At 41.3% G+C, this 24,106-nt stretch overlaps 1 protein-coding gene across 2 annotated transcripts in view; it reads left to right on the forward strand.

Annotated features, from left to right (window-relative positions):
• The window catches only part of MMD (monocyte to macrophage differentiation associated), a 45,321-nt gene that overhangs the window by 13,464 nt on the left and 7,751 nt on the right, over nt 1-24,106 (forward strand). The window contains exons 1-2 of one of the 2 annotated variants that reach the window (XM_074847322.1): nt 12,688-12,916; nt 19,229-19,310. In XM_074847322.1, the coding sequence (XP_074703423.1) occupies nt 12,888-12,916; nt 19,229-19,310 (111 nt within the window). In that variant the 5' untranslated portion in view covers nt 12,688-12,887. Of the gene's footprint in view, nt 1-12,687; nt 12,917-19,228; nt 19,311-24,106 lie in introns of those variants that run through there. The other variant, XM_074847321.1, reaches the window with a different exon arrangement.

Genomic DNA, 24,106 nt, shown 5'->3' on the forward strand with positions numbered 1-24,106 from the left:
GAAGCAGAAGCTCTCTCCTTCAATGCTGCTTGAAGTTCCAGAATAAGAAAAGTGATTGCAATTTCCTTGATCATGTCAAAAAAAGTTTGCCATAGCTGACAGTTTCTGACTGTGGCCTCTCTGGGGAGCCGGGTGTTATTTTTCCAAGTGGGCTGGTTAATAGACACCAGTTTTGCCACTGTGAAATAGGGAAAACAGCTGCAGTTTTTACAGTCAGGTAGCTAAGCATGGTCATCCCTGAGTAGGAATGTTGTGTTATGCTCACCTAGCTGTGGCGCAGTAAAAATTATACATGCCTCGTCTCCCCGGGGATTTTACAGCGATGGAGCTGAGGCACATTAATTATCCTGCCGTCAAAACAAACCATTCTCCTGCTCTGAGGACAAAGCTGCTGCTCGGAGCTGGCCTCAGGAGCTGGAATAACAGGGGCTACGTGAGGTCAGGGTGGAGGTGAGCTGGCAGAGCTCCCCAGGGCAGGCATGCAGAGTGACTGTCCGCGTTCCCACGTGCTTAGCTCAAGCTCAGGCTATGTCCCCTGCTATCATGCCCATTTTTGACAACAAAAAAGAACAGCTTCACCACTGCCTCTACATGAACATTGGAGGAAGGATGGGCATCATCCCATTCCCCTCCAAGCTATGAACTCACTCCAGTGTGCAAAAATTTCTAGTTGGTGTAGATCCACCATAGCCCAGGCTGCGACCAGCTCTTTTTTTGTCAGCTGGGTGCACAGCGTTTCTGGCAGGGTCAGGGTTGGAATCCCTGCTGGAGGTCCATCCTTACAAAGCTTCAAAACCAGTAGCAGATGACTGGGATGCAGTCCCACAGGGCTGCTCGGTCCTTCGCAGGTGCCAAGACTGAAGTGATGAGCAGAGTTGGTGTCTTCCTGATGCTGTTCTCCATCCCTCCTCCATCAAGCCCTAGTTGCAGTGGGTGAATTGTGACCGAAACAGAGACTCTGAATTGCTTGGTTTGTGTTTTTACATTTCAGTATAAAAAGCAGGGTTTGGGATGTAAAGCTGTGCAGCTGATCAGCCAGAATAAAGGTCCAAAGAGCAGCCCTGGCTTACACCGGCTGCACTGGAGTCACAGCTCTTAAGACCAGCTGAGGATCTGCCCTTCAAGCTGAGCAGAACGGCTGGTTCATTCCTGTCGTGCCATGTTTGGTGTTGAGTGGAGGACTGCTTTTGGAGACAGGCACATTTATCACCCACAGCAAAGTTTAATGGAGAGCCAACCTTTCTGGCAGCTTTTTATTGCAGGGAGGGGAGAGGGTTTATGTGAACTGGATTTGTGAATGCCGTTGTACAAATATTTGTTCTCTGCTCCTTAGCAGCAAAGGGATGAATACAAACAACATCTCCATTTAAGGTACCACTCACTTGTTGCAAAAGACTTGATCCAACTTTGGTTTTGTTATAGACCTCCAGCTCGTTTTGTAGGTTGTGTAACGTGTAGCGCAGCCCCCACTCCATAGTGAAGAGAGGCAAGAGTCTCGACAGAGCAATGCTGCAACAATGGAAATTCTGCATAGGGTAGAGCTTTGGTCTGGGTAATGGCTGTAAAAAGGGCACTTTTGGGATCCTCAGTCACTAGTATAATTCCATCTATGTCTAGTTATCGCAAGCATCCATCTGCACCCATGAACATTTACCCAGTGAGACTTGGCTGCTCCAGGCAGTTCTCTTTCCTGCAGTCACTGCATCAGAAGATACCATTCTTACTATAGGAAAAAAAATTCTAAAAATAAAAAAATTCACAGGAAAAATTTTAGCATGCAGATTCAGTGCACAAACGATTATGACTGCTCTGCAAATGACCCAGGATCAGATCAGATTATCAAGACTCCAGTTCATAAAACCTCTCCCTCCCAGCTGGGATTAAACCTTAGTCCATGCATTGAAAAGTAAAGAGAAAATGAAATATTGAATAGTTGCTCCCAAAATGAACATAGTCTATCCAGTGTGTGATTTTTCCTACAGGACAAATACTGTTTGATTATGGCATTAAATACTATGTCATATTAGTCATATACAGCAAGACTAAGACAGAGTTGACTTTAAGAATAAGGCCTTTGATTTTGCAACTTTAGTACTATTCTTTTATGCTGTAGGTGGCAAGATTTTGTGTTTAAAAATGTTTATTTTTAAACCACCCCTTGCGCAGTGGAGCACAGGTCTCTGCTGCAGAAAAACTGTAATAAAAATAACAGTTTGAACAAACTAAAACATTTAGCTTTAATTTTCTTTAGTGATTTCATATCAGGCTTATATCATCTATGTAATTTGATATTAATATTTTTGAAGTTTAAGTACAGGAGCATTTTTGGCAGTTGTTTTTAGTAAGTTCCCCATTAATGTCTACTTAAATGGAGACAGAAAGAGTCAAGCACATATTTAATTATGGACATGTCCACATGATAGCATAAAAACTCAAATGAAAAAGAAACATTCTTTTGATATTAATCATCTGGAGATTTTAAAGTATCGGTCATCTTTAAATAGCACTATATTGATGACTAAAAGCAGCACTAATGTCTATTGCACTATACAGCCTGTAGTTTAACAACCATTTATTTTAACTTTCCATGTTGCAGGCATGCAAGTGGAGCGTGGTCTACCCCTCAGTTCGGATGGGATTAACGCAACCATCCAAAGATTAGGCCTCTGCTCCCCAAAACTCTAGAACAAGAGGAGAGAGCTGAGCTCCTCCAGAGTATCACCTGTCCTCTGCTGAGGGGCATCTTTCCTCGAATAAGATTCCCTCCCTTTAGTCTTGAAAGGCACTAAAGATCTTTTAAGTAGTTAACATTAGTTCAAATGTACCCAATACAGCTCTACTGCCAAAATATGGGAATTTGGATTTCCACTGAAAAACTCAAATGTGCCTTTAGAAAATTCTCATAAAACCTTTTGTTGTTTTCACTGAAACCTCCACAGAGGTTTTCCCAGTGCCAAGGGAGTTAATGGCTTTGGGGTTCTTTTCTACAATATAAAAAGCTAGTATTTAAGTAAAATACTAGTACAAGACTCCAGAAAAATTACAAAGAATTGACAGCAATTCAGAGACCAACACTCATATTTATATTAGATGTAAGGCTGTTTAAAATGAGTCGTGTACAGTCGATATCAGCAGTGTGGGGCACAGTTGCCAGCGAGGGGCTGGCCGAGGGCACAGGCAGGTACCACGGTGGTGGTTAGCTGTGACAGGTACCGCCAGCCACACGGCAGGCAAGCAGCAGCATGCCCTCCCCATCCTCACTCTCACATCAGGGCTGTATCTCACCCTGTAATTTATAAAATTGATCCTGCCAAAACCATACAGAAAGGAGGAGAGTGGTGTGACCTCAGCCAGGAGGAATGGCCCAAGCACAGCGCAGGAATTCCCGGGCTTTGATCTGCTGCCAGCGCCGCATCCCAGCCACTGGGGAAGCTACTGAGGAAACAGATTTTGAAAGCGTGGCCTTCCTCCAAGGCTCTGGGTTCCGTTCCCAAAAATGTGGCCTTGCAATTTTGCATCCACGAGCATAAGATATCCACCACAGATAAGAAGGTTGTAACATCCAGTGCAGCAGAACAAGATAAGCCCCAGTGAGGATTCCTGCTCCTCTCTTTGGATAACCAGAAGTAGCTCAGACGTGACAGCCCCAGGGAAGGAGCAGTTTCTGGAAAGCCATGCTCTGTACACACAGACATCTCTATTTCAGCTCTTCATCAGGGACATTGTCTGTATATTTCTTGATTTTGTTCAACCAACTTATCTTCTTGTAAATATTACTATTGAGCCTCAAGACCCAGATATCCGGAAGATTGGAATTTGCTGTCCTGAGGGTCTCCTGTGCCCCTCTGGATTGTTGTTTACTCACTTGCTGACCAGCTGGCTTCTAAAAACCTCCCAGTTATTAGGGTTTTTTTTCCCCTTCAGGCCTTCCAGCAGTTACGCGATGGGTTGGAGTATCATCAGTGTACGTCCAATCTCTCGGTGACATCACTGGAACACTGTAGACTTTCGTCTACCACAACAGAAAGATAAGTCATGTCAGAGTCTATCTGAAAACTTATCCCTTCCACCAAAGATAACACAATCTGTAACTCTATCTCAAGGGCAGAGTGAAAATTGAGTCAATGGTGGAGGCCAGGCCTCACAAAGGTTTCCAATAACAGTAACATTTGTTTTGCAGTCACTCTGTTTGCCAGCCGAGTAGACAAATTTGCACTGGAATCAAACTTGTTGATACCTCTGTCTCTTGCAAGTCCTCTAACCTCTCAGCAACTTGGCCTGTCCACCAGTAATTAAATGGTACATACCAAGAGTTTCTGGTCACCCGGAAGGGACATTGTGAAACAGAACTCCCTTTACTCTTTGTAACATACCACAACCAAGAGAACGAGCATTTGGATTTTTGTCATTGAATACCATAAATTATTTCTGCAGAAACACTGAAAGAAAAAGTCTCCCAACATACCAGGGTAATTGAAAGTTAGATGATCACCCAGCTCTCCTTGTCCCTGCCAGCCCCTCTGCTCACTCTTTCCAAGGCTCACAAGGGTTACTTAGAACGGGAGATATGGTAGCGACAGTGTGTCTGGTGTTTGTTGGGCTCTAGTAAAGAACATATTCATTTTGCTTCTTAGTTACATTTGTAAACATTTGCAAGCAATAGAGAAAAATGGATTCATATTTTATTAAGTCTCTTTACAAAACCTAGAAGACCTGAGATAATGCTGTGCATTGGAGTATAGGTGTTTTCTCCCTTTCCAAATGTATTTAATGAAGCTAAAAAAAATAAAACTAACAAGCTGTCAGCAAGATGCATGTGAGAAGGCCCCACGCATTGCTGGCAGGAAGGGCAAAGTGAGTTCACAGGCTGCCGGGCTCCGAGCAGCCCCTGGCAGCCAGGCTGAGCCCCCATGCAAGCTGCTGTTTCATGACCTGTGCAGGGCAGTCAGGCACCTCTTCAGTTTAACTGACTTCCACTCATCTTGATCTTTATCTCCTATATTTGTTCTTTTGTAAACTATTGAGAAAACTTCATACCATTTTAAGCTAAAATATAAAAATAATATAATTCAGCAAACATCTTAAAAATCTTAAATTGAGAGATTCAAATCAGAGTAAAATTTCAACCATTTAACCACTGACAAGAAATCAATTCATTTTCTTTTGCTAAATATGTTTAAAATCTCTAAGCAGTCCAAATGGGATGTGGAAATCATTTCCTCTCAGATGACAAACGACAGGCTAAATTCCACCCCCTCTGTTCACTTTAGGCTTGACCTAGAGTTGATAGGAAACAATGAGAGTCTTTTTGTTAACTTAAATGGATTTTATGTCAGACCCATTAAATAACAGCTTATTTCACTTCATTGATTGTGATGTCAAAAATGAGGTATTAGAGTGATTATGGATGGCAAGACATGTCCACAGAGCAAAAACCCAATAGTGGGAAGAAAAAAGGAGGGTAAAAATTTTTGCATGTCAATGTCATAAATATCGATTAAAGATGGTCCGCTTTGCCTGTGGAAAGGGATTTAAACATGGAACTGGTTTATTCTGGCTTTGGTATAAATGTGAACATTTTTCATTTACTTTTGAAGAGGCAAAAAGTTGTGGATACATAAAATATTGGGACCAAAGAGAAATAATTTGTTCTGCATGGGTAACACGTTGCTAAAAAAATCTTCAAAAGCCTCCACTTTTGGAGGCTTAGTGTGGATGCCAAAATCCAACATCTGTGAGAGGGCAATTAATGTACTTTTTTTTTTTTCCCAAGAGTGGGGTGCAGCTGGTGGCGATGCTTTCCTTTGCAGGCCACAATAATGAGACCCCACCAGTGAAACTGAAAGATTGGATGGGAGACTTGGTCTCCTAGGATCTACTGACACTGAAAGTATATATTGTTATAATACAGTTAGAATAAATATATATTCTCTAATTGTAGACTTTCTAAAGGCAGGCTACAACACAGAATCTCATGACTCTATTATCCCTTTAGTTTAAGAAACTGAACTGTGATTTTTCAGGTGTTCTTGACAGTATGATTCCAACTCAACCTGAAGACAGCAGCAGCTGCTTAGCTCCCTCCCGAGTTAGGTTGTCCTGATTTGGTCTTTTGTATTAAATTCTCTTTATGAGTGAATTTTACCTTTATATTGCCTTTTAATACACTTCTATTCGCCTGTTAGCTTAAATTGCATACTGATTTCTGCTGGAGGAACTGACAGATATTCCAAGGACTATGGGCCACTCAACCACAACTAGAAGGTTAAAATCCCTGATCACCTTTTTTATGGTGCAATTACTAAAAGCCAAAAACCCCTGACATTCATTACTTCTAAACAAGCCTTGAATTCTGGTACATTTATGACTAAAGCTTCCCAAAGGAAATACTACAGAATCAATATCTGAAAGCAGGATATTTCTGTATTTTTTGAAGTTCTCTGCAGTCATTAACAGACTTGATTCATCTGATGACTCAGAATTTGTGCAGCTGGTCCAAGGCCAGTACAGAGACTGACAAGTGCTGCTTTTCTCTCCTCCTCTAAAGATGCAATCTTGTCTCAGTTGCACAAAGCACCTCCTGCCCTTGTGGAAACTTCTTCATCTAAGGAGAAGGTTGAATGCATTAACATGCAAACATGGAGGAATTTGATGTTTCACTCCAACAGAAAGTTCTCTTTGTAACAAATAAATCAGTGTGATCCTACTAGAAAATGTCATCGATTGAAATACATTTGAGGTACATCATGAATCCAGATGAATCCAAGTTTGCTAATCAAAACAAGGGAAAAATATCAGAGTTTTTGAAACAGTCCCAACAACTGGTATATTAGAAGATGTGCTTTTAGGATCAAGTATGACATGGGATTTTATCAACTTTCAAAAAAAGACCTTTTCATATTTTCCTTTGTTGGAAGAGATAGATTAATATAAAATTTGATCTTCTTTGGTTTCTCAATATGCATTTTGAAATCTATGTAATTTTGTTTACTACTGGAAATGCAATACATGGAGGACTATTATTTGATACACAGACCAAATAACTGCAAAATAATGTTTCTCCATTATTTTCCTGAAGATACAATTAAACTGCATTAGTCACACAGATAATCAAAATGTAATTTCATGTTTGTCCCTTGTTTAGGAGCTCAACTCTCATTGATTTGAAGTCCCTAAATCAGTGAACAACCAACATATATTCTCCCTGTGTTTTGGTTTAAGTTTTCTAAACAATTGGAGCTTATGTTTTCTATGACATATTTAGGTTTTATTTTTATTATAAAATTCCAGACTCATGCAAAATTTTAAAAAGTTAATAACTCAAGCTTTGCTTTCAAAGGGGTTCAGTAACTCAGTTCACAGATGATTTAAATAGTCAAACGATTTTAAAACATTGCTCTCTTCTGAGAGTTTATAGCCACACTACTCAATTCCCATTAATTGCTTTCATATTAAAGATTCCTATTGACTTGAAGTACTTTTCTGTTATTCCCCAAGGTAACTGTTTATTGCTCCCTCAAAATCTTGTGGGCATGAAAAATACACTTTTCTCTGAAATACTGACAAAAGAGAAACTTTCATCAGAATGTGACATTTCATTTTCTAGCGCAATGTAATCTAATACAAGGCACATCCCTCTCAGATCACTTGTTTTATTTGCAGCAAGCCTTCTCTATTATATTACTAGGCAATGCTGTAATCCCATTTCAGGTCTAGTGCTGGCAGCAAGAGTGCAGTGACATCAGGTAAATGTTTATGTTTGAACATTTCTCCTGCAAGTGGCTGTATATGCCAAGGAGCCAGACCTTCTTAGATACTTGTGTCACCCTGGAAAAGTTGTCCACGCCAGAACTAATTCCATTAGTGTTTGGAAAGCTATTTATAAACCTGCCTTCAGTGGGATGACCTTATTAATTAGATTGGGGGAAGGCTGAGGGAGGGAGAGGTGCTCATTTCACAAGACCATTAACATGCATTTCAGTAAGAGATGCTTCTCCTTCACACTATGCTCAAAAAAACCTGTTAGATGAAGCAGAAATCTGGGTCAGTTTGCAGCAAGCAGACAAAAAAAAGAGCTATAATCCATGCTGTCTGCAGGACCCTCGTCCTGGTTCAGACCCAGAGCATAACTTTTTACAGGGTAGATCTGCTGCCACATGTCCTTGGACATGCTAAGAAAGTCCAAGCCCTTCTCTGGGTTGATTTGCCCAGTTGATCTGTACTACAGAGACATGTTTGAGGACATGCTAAGAGGGAGCAAAACCTCAAGCTTTCCCCCCAGTGCTCCTGAGCACCCCACAGCTCACACTGAAGCATGAGCTTGTGCCCAGAGTGGAGCACATAGCGCTTCACCTTGGGCTCTCCTGAGACCTATTGCTATCCTGGTCTTACAGTCCACATTATTGCAAAACTGGTTTTTGTATTAGATACTTGAAGAAGAAATAGAATTTCCTTCAAAAATTACATCAGTAAGATATGTTTTACCAGCCAAGATGATCTTTTTTACACTATATTTCTACCACAGCCACACACATGTATGAAGCAGGCATTTTGTTACAACCATGCTTGCTTCAGAACTTGCTTTCTAAGTGCTTTACCTCTACAGCTTCTAAATCAAACCTTAGTGAAACCATCACCATCCTCCATTATCATGTACACCCCTAAGAGCAGAAGATGAGATCCTCATTCTGTTTGTTATGAAGGCAGAAGGGTATTTTTCTCCACCCTTACTTACCAGAAATGCTTGATTTGTTCTCCCATGTAGACTGGGAGTGGAGAGGAGTTTCACCTGTCAAACTTGTTTCCCGTGCCTCATTAAGGGCCCCGTGCTGCTCAGCTTGCCTCCCTGCTGCATTAAATTGGCTAAGAGCCTCCTGAGCCATAGTGTGCTGCCCTGCTGCCTCCAGAATCAGCCTGTCACCACTGGCAACTCTAAAAAGTAAGTACCTGGGAACATTAGCAATGTCTTGTCACTAGTACATCCATTTTGGCAACCATGAAGCTGCTTACAAGTGTTTGCTTCTCTGTTATCTGTTTCACAAATCAGGAGACGAGTTATTGCACAGGCTTATAATGAGAACTTGTCTGTGCCAAACAGCCAGAAGAAAGTCAGCTTTTGTGTGAGATGTTTAGTTTTATTAATATAACCTCCTGATAGAATTTAATTCACCACTGACATCTCAAGCGGCACTTAAATTTTCATCCTGGGTGGGGAAAAGGAAGCTTTCAACGAGTCCTGCCTATTTATTTGATAGATTTGTGCATCCCAAGGCAATTTTGCAATGCAGTGAAAACTACAGACCCCACTTTTGTGTTCCTATTTGCATTCCTTCCAAATCCTATAAAAGCGTTTGATGTCTGATTCAGAAATTATGTATATCTGTTTGTCAATGTAATGCTCGTAATTAGTCCAGGAGTACAAACTCCCCCATCCCCAGACAAGTAGATAGTGACTGTGAAGGACCGGCAGGAAATTCTGCATGGGTAAAATTTGACCTAGAAATAATAAGGGCAAACCACATAGCTCATGTACTCATTGACTTCACTGCTGAGACTGTCAGGAATTGCAATTAGTAATAGAACTGCTATGCAGACACCTTCTATTAGGTGTCAAATGGGTGTCTATTAAGTATCAAACTGGGATTGCCTAGTTCATTTTGGACAATCCATTTTACAAATACCTCACTGCCCTGATCAGAACTAAATTATCTTTAACCAATGAAAAAATAATAGGTTAAATTTCTTATTAATGAGTCCTTAGCTGTTCATTTTCAATACACTTCCTTCTTCCAAATGTACTACGTGATAGTGCTCCACAGTAGGGATGTATTCAGTAAGGAAAGTTCTTCCATCTTTTAACCCTGACTCATCTGTTAAAATCCATTTCTGGCTGAGAATATTTCTAGTGTTAAGAACATTTTAAAATCATATGGACATTGGGTATTTGAAGGTTTTTTCTTTCACACTTTGTAAATAAGAGTAATCAAGCTAATAAGGTTTTTGCTTCCTTATTTTTGTATGCTTAATGCCAATGCTTAATGCCAATTTTTAGGATTTAGAGTTAATAGTTACTTGGCCCATAATAAGGGGTTTCTTTTGTTGTGATTTTTTTTTTTTTAAGGTATTCTGATTCATTAGATCATAAAAAGCAATTACAGAGATGAGCTCAACAAGAGTCACAGGTACTGAAAACATGTTATTGGTCAGGACCACTTTAACAATATCTATGCTGAGTAATTTAGTGGTCTCCTAAGAGACACAGACATTCAGTTCAAAATCTTCCAGTCTCACCACTGCTGTCATGATGGTTGGTGGTCTTCTTAACCTGGTTCTACTTAGTCAAGCTTCATGATTTGAATGTTCTCATTTTCATTCAAAATAAACAAGTTTGAAATAGTAATTTTTTTTACTGTATCTTGAATCTGTAAATCTTTGATGCTCCAGCAACAGGAAGCTACACCAATTGTTCTTTAACAACAGAACAAAGTTTGACCACAGAACAAAGGTGGAAAAACAGGCTTTGAAAACTGTGAGGAGAAAAACTCTCTGTGACACATTTGCTGGTAGAGTCTAGATCAAATGTCAAAGGCAGCAGGGAAGGAAATGAAAATGAGAGTGGCTTCGGAAGAGACAGAAGGAAGAGTCAAAGAAAGGCAGAGGGAGTGAGATAAGATGGAGACAAAATGCAATGCCTCTGTGCACACCTTTGAAGGTCTCAGCAGATTCATTTTGAAGGAATCAGTCCAGCCTTTTACCAGAACCACAAAGAAGCCAGCCATCCACTCATGGTGTCCATAATGTCACACATTCCTGAACATTTTTACAGCCTGAAAGAGCGAATTATTGGGGCAGTTGTAGAGGAATGCAAGGATGGGTGTGTGGTATTGAGTGGGAAGGTTGAGCCACCGCAACTTCTGCCTCAAAATAAAGCCATGCTGTTGGGATACTACTGAAGCTTCAGATGTTTAAATGCAGCCATGTGTGTGTGGCTGGGTTCTTCAGTGGTGTCCTCAAACTTTGCTCCTTTTGGATTAATGGATAACATAAGCCATATGAAACTTTATTAGCAGTGACACTGTTAAATCAGATGACAGATTGTACCAATTTATTAACAGTGATACCTCACTGAGATTAATAGCAGTATTTCTCGGGGAACTAGCTTGGCTCTGCATTTCAGGAGCTCTCCTTTCCAGCAGCAAGCTCTACCCTTCTCTCTGAGCAAAGTTGAGCAGCTGACTGTCTGCAGTGGTTTTCTGGCCCAGCCCCAGCCATCCTTGCAGCAAGCGCCTGCTGGAGACCAAAATCTGCAATTTGTGCCAGAAGAGTTTATTCCATCCTGAAACTAGAGAAACCGAGAGCAAGTCTTGCCATGGCAGTTTACAAAGCTGTTACCACCTAATTGCTCACTCCTGGCATGGAGGAAGAGTTAGTAAAAGGGACTGAAGGCCATGAAAAGTCAGATTTAGCCTGATGGCCAGCCAAATCATGACGCTTACGCTTCCTTCTGCTGCCTGTGGTGGAGGTGGTTACCTGGCAGAGGTGACACGTTTGGCTGGGGAGGTGACTTACAAACCATAGCAGCAGCAGATCCCATCTGTCTCGGTCCTTCCAGAAAAGATGTTGATGCCAGATATAGTTTATTTGTCTAAACTGGTGGTTTGCTTTGGTGTGCCTATACTAATCACTTTTGTTGAGGGCTGGAACTATTCAAAATCCCATTGTAAACAAGATCTTAGATTAGAGGACAGAAGCTTGAATAGAATTTAATATTCTCCTAATTCATGCCCTGATTTGTACTATACAAGGCAACGCCATCACACTTATCTTACGGAAACACGCTTGACACAGTCTTTTCACTTAGTAAAATAACCCTTGCTCGGAAAATTTTGGTTTGACTAGATAAGATTATGGCTTACAGCTGGGGGAACTAGGCAGATAGCTACCCAGGTTATCAGAAGCAGCCTAGCCACTGTAACCTGGATTTAGAGCGGAGTAAATGATTCCATGTGCAGCTTTATGCAGGCGCAGACCCACGGCTTTGCCGGAGGGGGGTTCTGCCGCACCCCCGGGCCCTGTGCCGGGGGTGAGGGCACCCAGGGCCTGTGCCCCTGCTCAGAGCCCGGCGCCTCGGTCAGCCCTTGCCACATGCCGTGTGGAAGGGCTCTTTCAGCATCTAGGGCTTAAGAACTAGGCATGTTGAAATCGCCAAATCCTCATCTATCTGCTTAATGGGGTGAACGTGTTGAGACAATGGCAGTTCAAGCCCTACCTCCTGTCACTCGGTGCTGTTAGAGGCGGCTGCCCCTCCCGGGCTGCAGGGATGCGCTGCAGCCCCGGCCCCGGGGGAGCCCTCAGTCCCGACACCGCTGATCCGCTTTTCTAGGCCGACCCTGGAAGCCCGGCTCAGCCTGGGCCACCCTCGGCGCGACCCCGCGGCCAGGCCGCGGCTCCCGGTCCCCGCGCGGCGCTTCCCCCCCCACCTCCCGGCAGAGCTGGCCACGGCGGCGTGCCGGCCTTCGCCAGAACCCCCCGGCCTGGCCTCGCCGAGGGGGTGGGGGTCCCCCGCGCCGAGCCGCCTCCCCGCCGAGCCGCCGCCATCCCCCTCCCGCCATTGCCGCGGCGGGGGCGGGCCTGGGCGGGCAGGGGCGGAGGGAAACGCGGGCCGGGCGGGCTGAGAGGAGCCGAGAGGCCGGTTAAAGCGGCCGCCCGCAGCCGCCCGCCCGGCTCCCGCGCCTCACCGACGGACGGCGCCGGCCGTCGCTGCGCGCCGCGGCGGCTCGCACGCCAATGAGGGCTCGGACCCCGGCCCTCGCCGCCTCAGGAGCCGCCCGCAGCCTCCCGTCCCGACCCCCCGCCCGCCGCTCGGCCGGGGCGGGCGGCCCAGACCCATGCGGCGGCTCCAGGAGAGGTTCAGGAGGTGAGGTCGCCCCCTCCCCTGGTGGGGACCCCCACCCCCCCCTTCCTTCGCGGCGGCCCCCGGGCGGGGCCGTCCCGAGAGAAGGGACCCCCGCGGTCCCCTCACGGGCGGGCGGGCGCGCTGGGGCTGGGGGCCCCGGGCCACCGCGGCGGAGCTGGGGGTCGTGTGAGGGTTGGGGTGGGGGTATCCGAGATTTCCTCGTCCCCCCGCCCGATTTCGCCTGTCCCCGCGCGGCCCCGCTGCTGAGGTGCCGGTCGCCGCCCCCCGGGGCCCTCGGCATCGCTGGTACCGGGCGGGAAGAGCAGCGCCGTCCCGCCGGGGTGTGAGGGGGGGATCTGCGTGTTTTCTATTTATTTATTTTTTTCTTTCTTCCCCTCCTGTAAATGGGTGAAGGTTCACGCATCCGGCCGTGTGTCACAGCCCCGGCCCCGCTGCCTCCCCCGGCCCCGGCCGCGCCTCCTGCGGAGCCCGACCTGTGGCTCCAGACCGCGCCGCTCGCTGCCCCCCGAGGGCCGGGCCGGGCCCCCGCCGCCCGCCCCGGGCCCTCGGTCTCCGTGCCCCTCAGCAGCGCGCCGGGGCTCCGTTCAGGTGTCTCTCAGGGCGGATTGAAGATGCTGCTCCTATTCCCGGGGGGTCGGCTGGGTGACAGGGCGATCTTGGTGCTTGGGTAAACGTGTATGTGTGGGCTTGAGGTGCTCAATTGCTCCAAGTCCGGGTGCAAGGCCGACAGCTGTCGAGTGACAGTCCATCTCCCAGACAAGACCAGTTTCTACAATGGTTTCCCTCAGCAGGTACACTGCTGTAGGGCTGCCCTGCTCTCCTTTCACCAACTTGCTCGAGAAACTGAATCCTAAGTATTAAAAGGGAAATAAAATTGAAAGAGAGAAAACCATGAATGCATTCAGACCTGGTCTCTGTACTAGCCCACGCCTCGGCTGTTAGGCTGGCAGATACCTTGTCTCTCAGCTCAGATGTGCTGCAGCACCTGGTGTGACTTCTGTTCACTCCCCACTCTTCACTGGCAATGTTGTCTTTTGTACTTGCCGGAAGGTTGAGGAGTCTTTTGGGAGGTCAGTGGGATGCACAGGTACTTTTTTCCATGACCTAATCTATGTATGATACCACAATTGTTAATGGAGTCTCAGAGTATTGCAGATTTCATTTTATCTTTAGTATCGTGCTGTAAGTACATGAACCTTTACACAGTGTGTGATTTCACTGATATTTCCAAATAAGTGGTTTGCTTCTGTACTGATATGAATTATTTCTGTGACTCATTTGTTCAGTGATAGTAAAGATAATGTGAACAGTTACAAACCACAACTAGATATTTTCTAATCCAGGAAGGAAGGTGCCTAGTCCAGAGGAATATAGCTCTATTTTTAGCTGAATGGACTGAATTTGGAAAGGGGAAATATCTGCCAATCTGGTCAAAGAAAGCAAGCTTTTTGTAAACCTCTTCATTTCTCTTCAAAGTCTTACCTAAATGGTCATCATGAAAATGTAGTGCTTATCTATTTTGACCTACTTGTGATTTTTTTGGTTTTGTTTTTCCTTTCAAAAACAAAGAACCTAGATAACATAAAAATTCCTTCAGTATCCAAATATGCAACTCTATTTAATGTATGCTACTGCTGGTTTTGTGGAGTTATCTCCACCTTGTTGCAGTTTCTCATATGCTGTTATTTGTGGCTTATTCTGTCTAAATGGCCTCTCCTGCTGCTGGAAAGCACAAGAAAAAAAAAATTAAAAACAGGGTAATTTGCTTTTAAGCTGGTAAGAGGAAGTATGAGGCCTTTTGAGCTGAATAAAGGAAATGTACTTCCTGAAAAGACTAAAAAATCCAGATCTTCGAGGCTATTATCAGTGCTTGCTGTGTTTACTGACATTTTACTTCATGCTTCTAAGAGTAATTCATTCAGCAGATGGGAATCAAGAATAAGACAAGATTTGAAAAGTGCTTTTCTGCAGTTTTGGGTATAAGCTTGCTGTGACAAATGCCATGCAGATGTGTGCGATAGATTTGAGATCTTATAATTCCTTTTTTGAAGTTGGGTTTGCATGCTGAGACAAAGCATTTTTCCTTCTTTCTCTCCCAAATACTATGATCTCTTAATTCTGGAATCACTATGAAACATACAGCATCTACTTCTTGGAAATGAGTAGGAACTTGAGACTGGGGTCTCTCACAAAGAATGGATTAGTCCATATGTTTAACACCTTAAATATCTGGAGTGTTTCAAGATCAAAGTTCAAGCAGTGTAAAGGGAGGGGTATGAGTTTCTTCTCCCTTGTTTTAAATTGTCATATGTCTTTCTCAGTACCCCTTTTCCACTTAGATTGGGAGTGTGCTCATCAAAGAAGGTTGTTTGCATGCTGTGAAACTATAAAGCTTGGACTTCCTTGGCCTGAAGTAGTTCTTGAGCTTTAAGAATGCATTTAAATTGTAAAAATAAACTCATAACTCAGTTCAGTGCAAATGCGTTCTGCTTTCATGGCTGGCTGCAAGTACTTACTAGTCTGTTAATTTCAGAAATTTCAATTTCTGATCTTGAAGGAATTAATATTTTATATTGGAGATCTTGAGTTGTCAGTATCTTAAATGGAGAAGTATTTATGCGTTCTTGTGAGATAATGCTGCATATCCCCTGAATAAATGGCTCTGGCTTCACTAGACTTCCTATTAGAAAATACATTAGAGATTTGTTAGAGAATCAAAAGGCTTCACTTAAAGATGTTTCCTGTAAATTGTAGTCCAGTTCAGTGGGACCTTATCAGATCATCCTGCATTTGATAATAATTTGTAATGGTTGTGTTATAGAGTGCTGTATTAAGGAGTAAACAGCATCTAAATGCTGTATATCAAGTTTCTACTTTAGGAAGCTGAGATTATATTCCTCACAATTACCTTCTTCAGAAGGGCAAACTTGCCCTGTAGATAGGAGGATAAACAATGTCCCTGTGTTGCAGTATTCATGTGGCAGAAAACAAAAAGCATCCATTGGTGGTGTGGGATTTACTTATTTATTCATCTTTAAGAAAGAACAGAACAGTTTTGCTTCTAGACTGTGACTAAGTCAGCAACGAAATTCTTCTGCCTTTATATTGCAGTGTCATACATATATATAACTACAGGAGTATATGACTGACTTTTTTATCTGTATGTGTCAAAATAATTTTTCCCAGGTTTGATGAGTACTTCAGTATAGTATCACAAAGCAGCTGTTTTCAAACTTCAGGTCTGTTTCTTAAGGCAAGTAAACATGAACTGTCAAGCTGGAAAGGAAACAAACTCAAGAGAAGCGTTGGCTGGAATTATGCCCTGTTCAACTGCTTTTTAAATGATCCTTTCTCTAAAGTTGTTCCTGATAACGTTTATAAATAGTATTGTAAAAAGGCACAGGGAAATAACTGAAGCTTTGCTTTACTGAAAATGTTGTCTGTGAGTAGTCACCTGAGCAAATGTGCTCCAGCATTTGCTGCCTGGGTCTTGCAGCCTGTTGCTGTCAACACCTTTCAGCAAGGGGAGGTGCAGGTATGTCAAATGTACAGCGAAGTGAGGTACCGGGGTGTTGCAAGATCCTTTTCTTTAAGGTAGATGTAAAGTCTAACTCCTCCTCTCCTGCCAAAATACACTAGTGGTGGTGGTGTTATTAGTATAAACATGTAGGTGAAGGGGATGGTAAAGTATTGCTACTGGTGGTGTTCTGCTGCAACCGTTTGGTGGAAGAAAAGTGAGTTTCAGCTGTTGTGGGAGTCCAGTAAATCCTTCTGTTCAACAGCTGTGTTACTAATCGTTTTTGTTGTTAAGTCAAATTATAAGAATTGAAGTATATCTATTAAAAAAAAAACATTTGAAATGTTTTGGAAGTGAAGTTTTCTGGAACTTGATGCTTGTCTGTTTTGGCACCCTAAAGTTACCATATGGATGAATATATATTTGCATCATTCTTGTGCTGACACAAACTAAGGGGAAAAAAACCCAACCCTTTGTGTAGATAACAGGAAAGGGTAGCAGTAAAACAGAACATAAATACATTAACAAGCTAATAACACTATCCTTAGTGAGAATAAGAGGTCCTAATAATGGACTTTTCTGAAGTGTTTGTTCATAATTCTGCTTAAAATCTAACATCACCCTGTTGTGACTGCTCTGTTGTGACTGCTTTAGAAAGATCCAGTATCTTTTATAATAAAGAAATATAAATGAAAAGAAAAAAAAAAGTAATCCTCTAATGGGTAATAGAAGGTCCCATTAGCAGGCTACCTTCAATTATTCATAGAGTTTTAGAAGAAGTAATATCTTATATAGAAATTTGGAACAGAAATTATAAAGCTAATACTGAGGATAAGCTTATTCCTTTGGGGGTGTGTGTGTCTGTTATTTCCTACTTCTCGTAGGCCACAGTATCACCGTGGCCTTTGGAGAAATGTAATAATATTCTAGATGCATCAGTGAAAGGTTTCCCATGACTCTGAATTTATGGAGTTGGTCAAGGGCAGTCTAATCCTGGTCACTCAACTGAGCCAACAGATGCTTTTATTTTTAAATGTTTTCCTAACTTGGAAGCAGAACTGAGTAAACTGAATGTTCCATCTGTAGAGGATGCTGAGATGGTCTTTAGCAGCTGTTGAAGACCTGTATGCACTGGGCAACAAAATAATTTTCCAAATGTTCTGCGAGCCTGTGTATATGACTATAACGTCATTACCTTTTTGGAGATGAGAGCAAGCTGTCATTTGTCACTGACAAAAGAATTGCCATTTTTTAACAATATATTAACTCCCATGGAATTATTCATTTGCTAACAACCATTTATACTCTGCATCTGTGAATGAAATTCACATTTTTCTTATCCTTTGTATTAGTAACAGTTGAAACTGTTTTTTGAAATTGCCACAATTTGGAGAGAGAGTTGATGACACTGTTATTTTATCAGTGCCATTCAATTTTCATATATCACATTAGGAAAAAAAAAAAAGGTTTACAAACAGCTTAATAAATCAGTAAAGAAAACCACTGTCTTATATCCCATAAATCTGGAACTGCTTACTCAAGCGATAAGATTCTGGTTGGGTTTTTTTGGTTGTTTGGTTATTTTTCCCTGGTTTGAGATCAGCCAATATTTTGTGGATGTCATAAAAATGGGACTGGTTTTGACTTAAACCAGGAGGGACATGGGGAAGGACCAAAGTTTGTCTAACACGCTCTTTATATAAATCTAGCTAACAAAACTGCTCTTGGTTCTGAACATACAAATGTATTCTGTATTTGTTGTGAAGCTGTTCCTGGCTTGTTGGATACCTGACTAATTGTCAATGCATAGTTTTGTAATAGTCTGGAGTAAGCTGGAATTTATTAGTGAAAGAGAATAGCTTCTGTGTGATAGTAGGCTGTGCTGGGATAACATACACGCTACTGTAGCTGGAACAGTTCATAACTTAGATTTGACTGTCTGGTTGCATATCAATGTGTGCTGTCTTAGAGATTTTTGTACACAGATTTAAATTGTCTAGTTTCACAGAAACAACTCAAGTGTTTGGTTGTTGAGAATAGTTAAATGCAACCTTTGTATTGGCAGGTTCTTCCAAAACTGTCTCAGGCTTCATCATATTTTGTTTGGTTTGCATAGACTGTTTGGTGTGATGGGTTGTTTGTTAGGTAACATTTGAAAATTCTTAGAGAAAAAGGTGGAATGTCTATGCTAAGCCTCTTAAAATTTTTTCTCTTCGGAGTTAACCATTAGTCTCCTTTTATCCCTGAGTATCTTGGATCTTAGTTACAGACAGAAGATAGAATTAGCCTTAAAGAAAAATCGAGCCATCTAATGCTGCAAACACAAATATTGTTTGCTATAGGAATTGAAAAGTCAATGTTCAAGTTGGTTTATTCTGAGGTGTTACAGAACTGGAGTATTTCTGTAGTTTTAGGAACTTCTTAAAAAAAGAGTAACCCTTGGCAGCTCTGATGAAGTCCATATTTCAAGACTAATTTGAGTCTGTATTATGTAATTTAAATAAGAAATAGTTCATTTTTCATCTGACCAAGCTGTTGGAAAAGAGGGTGTTTGGCTTATGTATGCAAAGTCTTGATTAAAGGTAACCATCCGCTGTGACAGGCAGTCACAGAAATTTTTTTAACATATGTTTGTTAAGAGAACTTATCTGGGAGAACTTACAATTTAAATAAGTTACTTTTAACATGTCTGTACTTACAATTTTTAATGCTGCTAGGTTGGAGGTATTCCTTTACAACCCTTCAAAGAGATGGTTTATTAACTGTCCTAAAAATACATCTCAATTATTCAACAGGTTCATGAACCACCCAGCTCCAGCAAACAGCCGCTACAAACCCACTTGCTATGAACATGCTGCTAACTGTTACACACATGCAGTAAGTACATTTCTTTTTTTTTTTTTTTTTTTTTAACTAGTTGTTTCTGTAAATTTTTGTGGGTTTGGATGGCTAAGTGCTTGCCTTTGCCTAAGTGTATTCATATTCACAACCTCTCTGGTTTTGTTATATAAGCTTCAGCAATGTAACAGTAAATAACATTAATTAGATGGCTGGTAATCACTAGTCCCTGCTCTGAATCTGTAGGAACTCCAGATGCTTCATAAGATTCTTTTTCACCAAAGTTACATGTCTTTAACTAGATGTTGTTCCTCTGTCCCAGTCAAAGGATGACTACGGTAAAGTGAATATAGGCCTATACTAGTTAGTCTTGCAAGGCAGATTTCCCAGTACTTTGCTGACATAATATTGTGTACTGCAAGTATAAGAAAGATTTATTCATGTTAGAAGTGGAAGACTTCGTAAGACTATCATGTGGGTATTTGGTAGAAGAGTGAATGGCTTAGTTCTAATACTTAATATTTATGACTGGATTCTTCAAGAAAACTGATATTTTGAAAGAGGCACTAATAATGCTGACAGCCCTACTAAAAATCCATCTGTCCTTATTTTCATAATGTAAGGACCCATACTAGAGTGGAATATATGATATATACAAAATAAGGAAAGCAGTCCCTTTTTTTTTTGTGATTGGGAAGTTTGATTTGCTGTCTGGCGCTTCGAAAAGGACTTAAAAATGTGTGTGTTTGTTTTTTAAGATAGCATTTGCCCTTTTATAAAAACAGCTTGTGCTTCTCAATCCCTTGTTTAACTCCAAATATCTGAAGTATGTTTGACTTTGTCCTCAGTCTCTTATCTCCAGTGTGTCTGAGTGAGCTATAGATATGAATGCTCAAGGCAGTGCACAGGACTATTCAGTTCTAGGAAGAGCTCTGTTCTTAAGGATCCTTTGTGTATATTTTATAAATAACCAGCGTACAGTTCTGTGCTGCTGGTAAAAACAGAATCACCTTGGATTACATATAGAAAAGCTAACTGAAGCGTGTGTTTTTAAGCCAAGGGTCTCATGTACAGCATTATGTAAATATATGCTTATTTGTCTAGAGAATGAAGCAACGTTCTGTTAGTTAGCACAGATATGTAGTTTATCTCATAATCCTTGTACAAATCTTGTTTACTCTGGCCAAAAAGTTAGATTTCAAAATATCTGGCACAAGTTTCTGTACTCCTTAGTAATTCTAGCCTTCATCTAGTTGAAAAACAGGCATGTCTTATTCCTGGCTGCTAGCAGTAGGTTACAGCCAAGAGGTCGTATCAGTATTTTCTGGTATGCCACATTTCTGGCGAAGCTGTCTAATTCCCTTCTGAACAGTCAAGCTACGTCCTAAAACCTACCATGAACTACTAACAGCTTGGGGTTATCTGATACTAACATACCCTTTGGAAGAAAATAAAGTGTAGTATAAAAGAGGGATTGTTACTCCTTACATAAAATTCTATGCAATAAAAAACTTTTAATCAAAATTTAAAGCCTTGAAATAGGAATCTAATCTGGGAAAGCACAGTGGATTATGCAGAAAAAGCTGGGGGCGAATGCTTGCTTCTCCTCTGTGTACAGACTGTTTTACTAAGTGTTAGTCAAGTCTTTGCCACTAGATTACAGAATGAGTTTTCAATTAGACATTGAAGTAATTTCTACGAAGCAGAGTTTAGCAATGGTTCTCCATATATTTTTTTCAAAGCTTTATTCATAATTCAGGAAGTAGTCGATTTGTATTTACGAGCGTGGCTGTACTCCTCAATAGGTATCCCATCTGTTTTTTGACTTAAAAATACACAGTAGTCAGTTTAGGCAGCTGCTTCAAAAAAAAAAAAAACAAACCCAAAACAAAAACCCAAATCCAACAGTAAATGGGGATACGGAATCCCATGCATAGCTTTTTGTTACAATACTTAAAAGGTGACTTTGTGTAGCATAGTAAGGTATCTTCATATTTCTAACTAGTAAGGCTCTTTAAAACGTCTTGATTTTTTTTTTTTTTTTTTTAGCTTTAAATGAAGCACTGACTTGTCTTTAGACACTAGGAGACAGGAAGGGCAGCTAAGTAGTTGAATACAGAGGCAGAAAAGACTGCTCTCTGTTGAGAAGAACAGGAAGGAAACTATGAGAAGCAGGAGGTGTAAGAATTTGAGTTGTAAGGTAAGCTAAATTTAAGGGGAAGGATGCCTCTTTCATCATGAAACTTTCTAGTGTATATAAGGTTTATCAGACAAAACATACGCTCTGTTGTATTAAACCCCGAGAATTTAGACACGGCTGGCTTTATACTTCTCTAAAAGTTTCTTCCAACTGCCTTAAAAGGAGGAACTATTCTTAAAATATGTTATAGTCTCTCTATTCCAGTCTTGGTTTGTGCAATGCATGGAAAAAAAGAAGTATAAATATTTAAAAAAAATGAGGCTTGGAGCATTTAGCAGGCCATTTGAGCATGGAAGGAGGGGTCATCAAAATTTCAGAAGGGCTCTTATGATGAAAATGTCTCTGTTCTACCTGACTGATATGAGCAGTTTCCTTTCTCTCTGTGTATTGCACAACCAAGTTGCCAGGAGGCTTCCCGCTCCACGGTGCTTGTCTCCTTACTTGAGAATACTGAGTAGGGAGACACTGTACTTGGCTTCAGGACTACACACTCCTGGAGCAGGTGGCTTCAGATGGACACAGTCCTTCATGGTTCCTTCTAAGAATCGCATGTGACTTCGGCTGCTTTGTCGATATTTCCATTGTCTTCCTTTCCAAAGAGGAAGTGGAGGGACCATCAGACCATCTTTATGCTGTTAGTGTTTCCCTCTGGGTGAAAGGCACATGGAACTGCAACAGTAACAGTGTGCTTTGCTACGGTGGCTCGTGCATCAAAGGTGGTTGTTGCTGACTTCATGACGTGCATAGCCTTCTGTGCGAAGAAAATAACTTAATTTGGCATGAATGTTATATACAAAGACAAAATTTTTAACAGATTTTTAAACCTCTCTATGGGAGATTGTCTACAGAAATACAGAAAGAATACAGTTAAAATACTGACCAATGTACCAGTGTTCTAAGCAACCCCATATAGACGGAAGATAACAGATACTTTGCTATAAGTTAGTAACCAGAAAGTGTAATTTCCCTGAAGTATTCCTGATCAGGTTTAGAGCTTACTGTTTCACTGTCTTTCTTTGTGCCTGAAGGCTTTTTGCAGCAGCTGCTATTTGTAACAGTAGGGGTTGTGGTAGTCTGTTTTCCAAAATACATCACAGAGGGGTTGTGTCCAAGTCTCTTAAAAATTCCTACCTATAGCTGTAAATAAATATGTTTTAGTCCTTTGTCTTCCTCCTTATTGTGAAGGGTTTTGTATCTTCATGCTCTTATTTTATTCCGCCATTTCGCTACAAAACTTAGTGAAGCTGTTGCCTACTCTCTTACTCTGTAAATCTCTCTACCAGCTCTGATTTATCAAGTATTAATGAAGGTGCTAAAATTATTAAATCAGAATATCATGGTTCTTGGTTTGTTCACAGCGCATTAAGTTCCTGGGTTTGACAATATTCATTTGGAAGAGTTGCACTTCGTGATGAAATAAGCAAAGCTTTTTGTGACTTGTAGGTAGTTTTATTACTAGGAATGCTGGCAGCTTAGAAATGCTATGTCATTGCTGTAAAATGACATGGCACAATTACACTCATTCTATTAGTTCTGATTCTTTGACTACATTTTTGGTAAATACCCCTCCTTTTAAAAGGCTGATTGCTTCTCCATTTGGAAGATTAAAATGCAGTTTTTGTGCCTGAGATTTTTTTCAAATGAACATGGGAAAATCTGCCATGTTTTGTTAACTAAAGTTATATTTCTTCTGTAAAATGGATGTTAGATGTAATGAAGTCTATTGTATCATACGTTATCTGTTATGGCATTAGTATCTAAAGAACTTTCATCCAGTTGGCTGGAACAGCAGCGTCTGATTTCTGGATTTTGTTTTTAATCTAGCTATTTTTGGTCAGAAAAAGAGTAATAAAACATCTCTTGTTTAGTCTAACTGTTCCCATGATGCCTATCATGCACAGAGGGAAAGTGTTTCCAAATATGATACTTAGAAAAAACAATAAATCCTTCTCATGGTAGTATAGTGCAGTTCCCTGTGAGAAGTAGAACCGTTCTTCAGAGCCAGGAAAAGGCAGAAAAGACATTAATTCAGGTCTTCATCCATGTACTCATTTGTAGCTGTATTTTTCATTCTGAAGGTGCAAAGAAAGAGGTGTTAAGACAATTGCTTATTTGTTTTAACCCTATAATTTTATATATAATAATTACTGGAAAAATTAATTGGCATCAAACTCTATGTTGGCCCGTTTGAGCATTACACATCATAGCTTAACTTGTGAAATATTTATTTTAGTAGACTAGTAAAAGCCTGGGATATCTGTGTAAGGAAGGCAGGTTGTTCTGTATAATATCTAAATCTAGTTTCCAAAGATGTCTTCCTTCCTATAAAATGGTCTCAGTCAGAGCTCCAGCCAGAATCTCTGAGCAGCTCATGCCCAGACTTTTAGCAGGAAATTAGTAGGGATTTGCTATTTTACCTAGTACTTGTGTTTGTGATACTTGTGGGTACATAATCCCTCTGAAACCTTTTCGTTCTCTGTCAAGTTTAGTCAAAACTGAAATTTGCACTAGAAATCGGGAAGGAAACCAATGAATGTGCATGAGCATGACTGCACAGCTTAAAGAAACATGGCTTAAAAACTATTTCTGGAGCTTAGTATCTTCCTGTCTCCTGCAAAATCTAAATGAAACAACT

The sequence above is a fragment of the Strix aluco genome, chromosome 21 (genome assembly GCF_031877795.1).
Source record: "Strix aluco isolate bStrAlu1 chromosome 21, bStrAlu1.hap1, whole genome shotgun sequence".
NCBI lineage: Eukaryota > Metazoa > Chordata > Aves > Strigiformes > Strigidae > Strix > Strix aluco.